The sequence below is a fragment of the Boleophthalmus pectinirostris genome, unplaced genomic scaffold (genome assembly GCF_026225935.1).
Source record: "Boleophthalmus pectinirostris isolate CB_2022bp ecotype Guang Dong unplaced genomic scaffold, ASM2622593v1 HiC_scaffold_17, whole genome shotgun sequence".
In the NCBI taxonomy this organism is placed as follows: Eukaryota; Metazoa; Chordata; class Actinopteri; order Gobiiformes; family Gobiidae; genus Boleophthalmus; species Boleophthalmus pectinirostris.
Genome location: NW_026571115.1, coordinates 6,252,033 through 6,262,538, shown reverse-complemented (window position 1 = coordinate 6,262,538; position 10,506 = coordinate 6,252,033). Strand labels below are relative to the sequence as shown.

General features: G+C 48.2%; 1 protein-coding gene across 2 annotated transcripts in view; it reads right to left on the bottom strand.

Annotated features, from left to right (window-relative positions):
• Positions 1-336: 336 nt before the first annotated feature.
• Positions 337-10,506, bottom strand: part of smg1 (SMG1 nonsense mediated mRNA decay associated PI3K related kinase) — a 42,798-nt gene continuing 32,628 nt past the window's right edge. For both annotated transcript variants that reach the window (XM_055152382.1, XM_055152383.1), the window contains exons 47-64: positions 10,153-10,325; positions 9,795-10,074; positions 8,942-9,214; positions 8,538-8,772; positions 8,248-8,453; positions 7,678-7,891; positions 6,231-6,420; positions 5,771-6,045; positions 5,205-5,414; positions 4,984-5,121; positions 4,670-4,822; positions 4,416-4,595; positions 3,931-4,158; positions 2,980-3,191; positions 2,716-2,816; positions 1,833-2,006; positions 1,648-1,754; positions 337-1,120 (exon numbers count right to left, since the gene is read on the bottom strand). In XM_055152382.1, coding sequence (XP_055008357.1) covers positions 1,043-1,120; positions 1,648-1,754; positions 1,833-2,006; positions 2,716-2,816; positions 2,980-3,191; positions 3,931-4,158; positions 4,416-4,595; positions 4,670-4,822; positions 4,984-5,121; positions 5,205-5,414; positions 5,771-6,045; positions 6,231-6,420; positions 7,678-7,891; positions 8,248-8,453; positions 8,538-8,772; positions 8,942-9,214; positions 9,795-10,074; positions 10,153-10,325 — 3,427 coding nt within the window. In that variant the 3' untranslated portion in view covers positions 337-1,042. The remainder of the gene's footprint in view (positions 1,121-1,647; positions 1,755-1,832; positions 2,007-2,715; positions 2,817-2,979; positions 3,192-3,930; positions 4,159-4,415; positions 4,596-4,669; positions 4,823-4,983; positions 5,122-5,204; positions 5,415-5,770; positions 6,046-6,230; positions 6,421-7,677; positions 7,892-8,247; positions 8,454-8,537; positions 8,773-8,941; positions 9,215-9,794; positions 10,075-10,152; positions 10,326-10,506) is intronic.

Sequence of the window (10,506 nt, the reverse complement as noted above, 5' to 3'; positions counted from 1 at the left end):
GAAGAGAGCAGGGACAAAGGCCAGTGGTCCATCAATCATTAACCCCAGCACAGGGCCAGCTCACAGGGGACACAGGAGGACACAGGACGACACACCAGAGTGGGACAATCTCTTATTGCTTAGATAAACCTGGATACTTCATATGGGAGCCCTGTGTCGAATCATATATTAAATATATGGAAAACTCTGCATTTGACCCATCCCTCATTTCTGTGAAGGAGCAGGTGACCCATCACCAGATCTTTGGATTTGACAAAATCCAAAGATTTTATTTTTATCTTTATCCCCCACCCCCACCCCCCCACATATTACTGTACAGATAACACACAGCACACGTTTTTACTTTCAGATTTATTTAGCATCAAACAAATTCCAATAAAATCATAAGAAATTGTGTTCACCAGCACCAAACCAATGTCCCACTAAAAAGGTAAAACTAGAAGGAAGGTTAATAAAAAGCAGGCAGTAGGGCTGGGGCGAGTACACGAGGAAAGCAATTTATCTATAGACAAGTGAAAACACTAGCACTGAGCGACAGGACACGGTGCTACAGACAGTGGAGTCTGAGACAGCAGCCTGTGGCTATGTCAGAGCAGGCTGCTCGACAGTCCTGTTCTTTAGGTTCACATGGGTCACAAACATGTCCGAGTAGTTTATGTCCCGCTGAGCTTTAGTCCCCTCCTCCTGGACCTCTCCAGGACCATGAGCCCAGAGCAGAGCTGCAGGGGCCCAGCGGGATGCACTGTTTATGGGTACGTCTGAGAGGCTGTGCAGGTGTGGGGGGGCGCAGAGGCCGGTCCCCCTCTCCCATCCCACAGCACTTTACCACCCACACCCAGAAAGACGGGCTGACCGCAGGCCAAGAGGGCATTGTGTTGGCCCTCATGTGGCGGGTCGTGCGGCTGCCGGCGAGGGGTGCCAGGAGCGCGGGGTGCCTCCAGCTCCTACCCCGTGTGCTCCGGTACGGCTGTGCCCCCAGACCCACACGAGTCTGGTGGATCTCCAAGCCTTCGCTGGACCAAAGACAAGAAGCAGTGTGAGCTCACACCCAGGCGGTCCATCCCTCGTACAGCTGGGCCAGGTTCTCCAGGCTGGTGGCCTCCTTAATCACCATGTCCACCTAAGCACAAACAAAACTGAGTACACCCGAGACAGGGAGGGCAGGCGGCACGTGGGGGGAGACTGCAAATGTACACAAACTAGTTTCAAAAGCTTGGCTCCTAAACACACCAACAATGCTGCATGATACTTCTTTGAAGCACACATTAAGTGAATATTGTCGTACAGTACGTGTTAACCTGCTCTTCAACAACAGTCCACCCGACACATCACATTCATATACAGACAAGCTCTGTGAACGGCTGCAGAACGACACAAGACATCATTTATGGAATTGAACTGAAAAAATAAGTGCTCTACCACTCTGCTATGGCCCCTGATTCTACCCTCACTGTGTTCACTTTGGCTGTTGGCAAAATGAAGATGAGAACCTTCATTTGTCCTCCAAATGAGATTTCAATGTTTCATTTGCCAAGTGCAGGAATAGTTGTAGTAGAATAGAAGGTCAAATATTTGACAATAAATAGGGAGGGATATAGAGGTTCAAGTAGATGCTAGGAGATACATGTGATGGTGTGTGGTGGATACCTGCTCTGTGACGCTGATCCTCCTGTTGGGGTCGATGTCGCGGCCCTCCAGTTTGGCCTTGACCCTCTTCCACACACTGACGGCGTATGAGTTCCTCTCCTGCACAGCTGCACACACACAGCACACAGGGTTAGACCAGCAGAGAGTGAGGGGTCAGCAGAGAGCACAAGGGGGCAGCAGCTTACCTCGGCCCGTTTTGGGGTCCCGCAGAGCCCTCTTGGGACTGGGGTTCAGGCCTTTGTTCACCACTAAAGCACTTGGGGGCGTGTCAGTGGGCGTGGCGATGTTGCGTGGGAGGGCCTTGCGTGCACTCTGGGACATGGAGTCTGGCTGGGTCTTCACCAGGCTGCACCGCACGGCTGATGGGATAAAAAACACTTTAGTAATCTATAAAAAAGGTCAGAATATATATTTATGTGTGTACTTTGACTGCACATTATGAAGCCATGACTCACTGCATTTTCATTTCCTGTTGTAAAAGAGCCTCTGAGGTGAAATTAATGAAACATACTACATGACCATGGCTTCATTTATTTTTCATAAGCATGACATCTGTGTCCCCAGATAAGAGGTAAACATTACACGTTAATGATAGCAGTTGAACAGTCAATCAAAGCAGCCAGAGGCACTATGACCAACAGGAGAGAAACCAAACCAGCTGGAAAGAACCTAAAACGGTCATAGCAATTATGTAGATTCTCACTACTACAGTCGGGCATCTGTCCCCTGTAAAGACATTTAACTACTCAAAAAGTGCACATTCAGAGAATTATGAGATAAACACTGACACTGATCCAGGCCGAGTCGTGGAGGCAGTGTGTGTACACATCATGGAGACCTGCCTCCTTTATGGGGCAAACACCAGGCCCCCATGACATAAATCCTGTATTATGAGATCAACTACATGGTTTGAAGTTCACATCTGGGTTCACATTGGTTATGTGAGATAAGATTATATTTTAGGATAGACAAGTAGTGACTATAGTTAAGTCAATGTAATGTTCCCTGCAAGTATGGAAACCCAAGATGTATACGTGTGTGCATACGCGTGTGTGTGTGCGCAGGTACCTGTGGCGAAGGTGGTGTGGGCAGTGCTGACTGGACTGTTGCAGGCGGTGTCTCTGTCAGTGACCAGAGGAGAGGCGAAGCCCACCAGCCCATTATACACACTACACACAAAACAGTACACAGAATTACAACATATTATTACAACTATTACAACTAGTCAACATTATTAGAAGTGTGATGAGGAGTCCGGAGAGGGTGTTACATGAAGTTGACAAGCCTAAATATACCAGGTGACTCCCCCCTGACCCCCCCCCCCCGACTGACCTCTGGGTCTGGGGCAATAGCTCCTTAAGTGTGCTGGGCACCTCCTCCAGGAGCTCCAGCTGCTCCTGGCTGCGTGGCTGCCCACTGGCCTGCAGCACGGTGAACAGGGCCAGCTGCATGTTGTCGTGCCACGCCTTGTACTCCATCAGGAAGTGTCTCACACTGCCTTCATACACCATCTCCTCCCCCTCTGTGAGAGCAGCCTCTTCATCCTGCAGGTGAGCATCAGGGCCACAGCAGTCAGACATTGAACATGGGCAATATCAACAAGGAGTGACTTTATGAAAGGAGACTTCATTTGAATCATGTTGTACAGTTAAATCTCTATTCAGGGGTCATGATAATGACATCTATTGAAGTACAGTGTTTTAGCAATGGTCCAGAGATGAGCTGGAAATGTCTTAGCGTGTGTTTAGGTTGAAGTTAGAGATGGCACATCTGTTATCAGCCATCTGTCAGATTTGTCTTTTTGAGCAAACTAAAGGAAAAAAAAAGCATTAAATCCCAAAAAACGACAAATGATAGTGAGTTTTAGAAATAAACTTCAGATAAATGCGGTCTGTATTATAGATTTTAATGCTCAGCTGGATATCGGCCACAACAGCAGACAAATATGGGTTAAATATATTGGACCGTCTCTAGTTCATGTATTGCACAAAAATAAAAGATTAAACTGAAAGTTCCTACAGCTTATCATTTTCATTGAATCTTTGTGGAGCTTTTGGACTGTCTTTGTCATATAATTAAATTTTTCATAACTATCATATTGATATATAACAAGTATTTCAGCATAATTTTAATAACGATCCCACCTATGTGTGTATTTCATGCTTTAGAATGAAAGAAATGAAATACTGGACTTGGTAACAACACTGGGTTGTGTCCTGTGTGTTGAAGAATTACATAAACACACATATAAATGAGACTTGTTTAAAATGAGAGGAGCCCGACCTTGGCCATAGCTCGGAGCAGGTGCTTGACGTCTCCCAGCTGGCGGTTGTGAGTGGACAGAATGCTCTTGATGGAGTCGACCAGGAGCTGCAGAGTCTCACCACAGACCTCCAGCTGTCTCTCCTGCTCCTCCTGTTTCCTCTGCTCTGCCCCCAACTCCTCCTCCAGACGTCTGCGGGCGCAGCTCAGCCAATCAGGGCTGCCGATAGGGAGGTCCAGCACAGGGCTCTGCAACCACAGAACACACGATTCCATCTGACACTAACAAGTACAACTTGAACTGTATCTCTCACTTGCAACCACCAAGCAAAGATCCTTACAGCCAGACATTTAGACTGACCCATGTATGAGGGGGGCAGGAGGGGGGAGAGGGGAGAACTCTGCTCAGAAAAGATTTCAAACCAAGCTTCCACACTCAGGACTCACATTCCACTGTACCCAGCTCTACACACAGAACACACAGGTGGATGTACAGTTGGACTGACCAGCCTCTGCAGTAGCTGCAGCTCCAGGGGGGACACGCTGCTGTTGAACTGGGCTGCATATGAGCATGTCTGCTGGCAGCGTTTGAGCAGCTCAAACAGGGTGGCGTCCATGTTAAGGGCCTCTGGGGTGCGTGTCCTCAGGCCCTCCAGGTTCAGGATGGTGGAGCACAAGAAGGTCACCTGGACGACAGAAAGCCGTGAGTGGATGTGGAATCACTCTCATAATCATGAAAGAATAGAGTAAAGCAGAGTACCTGGCTGGTGAGCTGGCCCTCCCTGGCCACCATGGCCCTCCTCTCTCTGATAGTTAGCTCAAAGTCCTGCAGGACTGGGGCCAGGGCAGGGTTGGCCCCTCCTGCCCATTTCAAACGCTGCTCGATACTGGCCTCCAGGGACACCAGCTTCTCCTAAACACACAGAGCCACATGTTAGAACAGTGCAGCTCCCATCAGTGGAAGATGAGAATAAGAGTGTGCATTGATGGTTCCTTGGAACCATGAAATGTAAGACTTAATCATTACATGTCCTACTGCTGGAGCACACGAGTGTGAGCAGTGTTGTACAGTACCTGCACAGACACAATGGCGCTCTCCTCCTGGCTCAGCTTGTACAGTTTCTTCTTCATGTTGTTGAGGATGACTGAGCGCGGGGGGATGCTCACACTCAGAGGCTGACTGCTGGGGCCCAGGACGTCCTCGTGTTGCCACTGTATTGGACATTACAGTATATAGTTATGCTATTATGTGTTAAATACAGTACTATGATGTGAGCACTCTTTTCTGCTTGTACCTGGAACACAGCCGTGTGGAGTTGGCTGCGCTGCAGGCTGGCCTTGGCTATCTCCAGGCCTGTGTCCAGCCTGCGTAGGAGATCCATCTTCTTCCAGGCCGTGTCGAAGGAAGAGGCCAGCACTGTGGCCCTGTTCAGGAGCAGCTGAGAGACACGCCCTGAAGCCAAGCACTGCTCCACCGCAGCCTTACACACCTCCTCCAGAGACACCTGCAGAGCCCGGTGACACATTAGACAACATACTGGTCCATGGTGGTCCTGCTCCTCTAGTGTGGCATGTCTATCCTGTATATGACTCATGCAACTAGAGGTCTTTCCCTTTAAACATGAAATCTCATTTTTAGATTTTCACCAGAACCCATCATTGCATTCACTGTCTGGCTCTGTCTAAGGAGACATTCTAAACTGCTGCTACATGTGTATCTGAACATTTGTCTGTTGCCTGGAACCTTGCACTTTAAGTTGGCCTTGACCATTGTACCTCTTCCCACACTATTGTTTGTTGCTATTCAAGATGCTGCTCTAGCCTCAGGTAGTTTTGGGTAAAATTTCCACATTGAGCACACCTTGCTCTCTGCTCCAAAGTCCTTGGCCTCCACGTGGCTGACAATGTCCAGGCCCAGAGCAGAAATCATGCTGCAGAGGGCCAGCCCCATGGCCTGACTGGGCAGTCCCATCAGCATCTCCCTCACAAAGTCTGCAGTGAAGGCTCTGATAGGTCGGATCATCTGCTCCTCGCTCACCACAGCTACAGTGGCAGAGGTGGGAGGCAGGTGCAGCGCCTGGCCCCCTAATGCACTCGGCCCATTGGTGGGAAACAGGTCTTCAGAAGGGTAGGTACCTGGACACATGCAAAGAGAGGTTACACGCCAGCAACTGCGCACTGCATTCATTTAAAATGTTGCTTATGTTCATTTTAATGCAACTGCTGTTGCAATATTGGGTGATATGTATACATTTTATTCTATTTAAAAATCAAATGGTAGTTGGAAAAAGTGTAATACAAGTCCCAGTGTGTGGTCTTACCAGAGAGCACCTGGGAGAAGGAGGAGCACAGTCTGAAGAAGTCCCTGATGGTCTGCAGCCTCTTGAGGAAGAAGAACTCATCCATGAGCTGTCTCTGAGATGTACTGTCAAAGAAGTGCATCTGAGCAGCCCGTGCCTCCTTTAACACATCCACCTTCCTCCAGGCTCCTGGCACCTCCACACAGCTCAGCTGAGATGAACATACAGTTAGTCCCGGTACAGAGATCTCCTGTGTGTGTGCACTGACAATCTCCCATGTGTATCTCCCATGTGTGCACACTGACAATCTCCAGTGTGTGTGTGTGCGCACTTGTAACAATTCACCTGTTCTTGACAACCGAAAAGCTACATCGCAAATTTAAGGACGCGGGGGAGGATCTATTCAATCAGCGGGGTGAAGCAAAGACTCTTTTAATGGAATTACCAGATATTCGCGAGTATGGCCACATTAACAATAAATCACCACCCCGCGCTCGAGCGCAACCAGTTCCCTAGACCCAAACAGAAATCCCAAATGTCAATTCCCAGTGTAACAAACAATAAAGAGCGGTTCATCCAAATCCACCACCTTCACTACAACCGCCCCAACAAGCTTTACTTGTCCCCAGAAACTTTCCAAAGTTTTCCTTGCCCACTGCGCGGCGGCAGCGTGACGTGAGTCTGTAGAGTTTGCGTTACTCACGCCACCCGCGCTCCGGTTTTGTCCCATAGTCCAGCAGCTCCTGTAGAGTAGTACAATCCAACACGTATGGAAACGCAATAATCCACAAGAAAGGGATATATTCCAATAATGTTAGCTCCACGGCCCTGACAGCTCCTGGCATGTGTCCAAGTCAGCGTGTGACGTCACACCCTTAAATCCCCGTGCGTCCAGAGAGGGCACAACGAACAGTCTGATATGGCCTAAATAATAACGGCACATACATGTAAAGGACCATACACCATAGATATTGATAACACATAAGCATTTCAGCCCAGCTGAGTGAATAAAGAGCAGTGAAGACTTAAGTGGTCTTTACATCCCCCCCAGCCAGCGGCTTATCGGGTCCGAAATAGGGTTTCATGTCAACCGCTTTTACAGTGTCCACCTTCAACTTATCTGCTAACCATCGTACTTGGTAGTTCACAGGTCCTAACTTCTTCTCTACCTTAGCTAGCCCTACCGATTTGGGCGTTTCGTTTGTCAAGAACAGGCAAACTGTTACACACTGACTATCACTAATACTAACAGGCAGATTCTTATTGCAGCAATAATTTACATACTACAAACTGTTTCAAAGGGCACATTAACATTTTACACAAATCAATTTACAATAAAACTCTTGCAGTAGGACTTCCATTTGTCCATTTATGTAAATTGTCTGAAGTGGCTTGTGTGTGCTGAATGATACGTTTGATGACCTCTGATACACGACTGGTACTTAACTAGCCCACAGCTCATCCTTACCTTCTCAGTCAGCTGACCGAAGGCAGTCTCCAGCTGAGTGAACATGCCGTCAAAAGCTACCAGCAGCATCTGTCCCGCAGACATCTGTCCCGCTGAGGTCTGCCCTGGAGAGGTTTGCCCTGGAGACGTCTGCCCCATAGAGGCCTTTGTAGGGTCCTGTGCTGAGCTGTCACAGCGAGGCTGGATGAGCTCAGAGTACTGCGCACGCAGCAGCCTGGACACACAGGACAACATTACAGACATTACTCCAACATTTAGTATGGGACAACAGAGTCAAGGATTTTGTCAGCACACCTCAGAGACTTTCATTCAAAAAGTTTATTTAAACTTATTTAAAGTTTAAATAAAAGTTTATTTAAACTTTTTGAGACACTTTTTCTGTAGCTCATTTGTTTATTTTATAATGTTCTAACTAATGTATTCTACATTTTAGATGTTTGTATACAAATATGGTGGATTTTGCTAATACCTAAAATAGTAATTTCACATTTCATCCTGAGCCCTATACATGCCCGGGCATTCTGTCAGAAAGCATTGTGCTTAGCAAGAGGGTGTGGAGGCAGTCCTGACCTGGTCACATGCAGGCAGTGTCCATCAGGCTCCAGCCCTGCAGAGGCCTGCAGATTCTCCATGAGCTCCTGAAGGCCTAGGCCATCAGATGCCTGCTCCACCAAAGTGTCCAGCTCGGATAGCATGCTCTCCAGTGTGGGTTCTCCTTTGATCATGCAGCGCAAAGCCTCAGGGAAGATGATCTGACGGAAGTTTGTGTTCAGCTCCTACAAAGCATGAAAACATGTGAAAACAATGTTAGAATAGAATGTATTTGTGCTTATTAGGTTTCTCAGAAGCAGTGTGCACACCTGTAGGCAGGTGTAGACTGCATTGGCCAGGTACATGGTTTGGCTGGTGGCTGAGGGGGCAGGCAGGTCCAGGTCATGGGGCAAGGGGGGGCAGCACTGTAGCAGTGTGCTCAGTGCACATACATTCCCCATCATACTACACAGCTCCTCCAGAAACCAGGCCCCATCCCGAGAGGTCAGCTCCAGCAGCTGCTCTCCTGCACTGGCTGCAGCACCCTCCATCACCAGGTTCCTCCTGTGACATGGCCCAGAGAGAGACGAAACATTCAGTACAAATACAGCTGTCACATGCAATGTCATTCATCCACTCTGAGTGTATCAGAACAGAAAAGAGTTTTGTGTGACCAGTCCAATGAGTCATATGCCATGTATGACAGATTAGAAAGGGTGAGGGCAGGCCCTACCTGCATAGAGTGCATAAAGCAGAGGTGACGATCCCTGACAGGCTGAGAGCGCCCATGTCTCCGTTTTCCTGTAGAAACACAGCGATACAGCGCTGGATCTCCTGGAGCTGCTCCTCACATGCCACCGCACTGGTGCCCTCGGCCTTTAGACGCTCTGCCTGGTGCAGGATGCGCTCATTGGCTTCTGCCACCTGATGTTGTAAGGTCAACTCCATTTTGGAAAGGAACTGACAGGATGGGGAGGGTGGCTGGGACGCAAACAGCACCTCATATCTGGGGAGGACAAAAAGATGAAGAACAACTACGTGATTCATGTTATATTGTCACATCTAAGATTAAAGACACTAGACATCTTTGGTTGAAGACGTGTTGCAGCTCATCCAAGCTGCTTCTTCAGTTCTGGTCAGAATGCTGGTGAACACTTCCTTATATCTGCAGGGAGGAGCTAACTAAATGAAACTAACACACACTTGTTTACAGTTTCTGTTTGTTAGTTTGACGTATTGACCTGTACAGGGTGTGGGGTCTAATTAACATAACAATTCATGGTCATAATGGAGCTTCCACACCTCTGGACCTGACCTGGATACACCTGTTGTTCTCTTGTTTGTTTTGATTTAGGTTTGAGGATGGAGTTGTAAATAGGAGGTAGATGGTGTGTGAGTCTCCATTTCTGTTTAGAGAAGGATTCCATTTCTTAACAATCCTCTATCAAACCAGTTCTTTTCTCTGGCTAAAATCTGTACCTCGCTGTCCTCAAATGAGTGGCCCGTGGCTTTTAAGTGGAGATGTACAGACATCTTTGTGTCCGTTTGTGTGGTTCAGAGCCTCTAAACGAAACAGCAGTACATACTGTCGATAGATATGCTGACATCTCTCTGCAGTCATCTCCCTCATGAGCTCCTCTAACCAGCTCTTCCACTGGTAGGCTCGGTGGCGTCTTAAGCTGATTCGGGGGTACAGAAGGGCCACAGTGGCGTAGCTGTGCAACTGCTCCAGGCAGCTCCGCAGAAGACCACGGCGCTGCTGCAGCAGAGAGCTCAGCTCCGCCTCCAGGCTCTCACACTGGCTAATCACATGGGCCTGGCCAGCATTCTGCAGGAAGGCTGTGGCTGGTACATAGCTGGGGGGACCTGAGGAGCAGAGGCAAAGAGATCATTCCAACACAAACACTTTCAGATATTTTCACACTTCTGAATCTACGAACGCACCCAGGTCTATGGGGCTGCTGATGTCCTGCAGCAGGCTGGCCAACTGAGTAGCCTCCAGACTGGAGAAGGCAGCCTGGTACTGGCTGATGTACTGCTCCAGGTCTGATAGCTTGGACTGGATGGCCTCTTGCACAGTCCTCTGTCGAGACTGAAGCTGGTTGTGTTCAGAGTACCTGCACATATACAACCATTAAAACCCAAAGATATGACAATGTGCTTTGTGGGTGCTGAAAATTAATTTATTTTTTCACCAAACATGAAAGTATAACTGCAGGGTAACTGGAGGATGTTGAGCTATTCTTAATATAGCATGAACTGTAAAATGACTTTGCTTTGGATTTGGTGCTGTGAGAT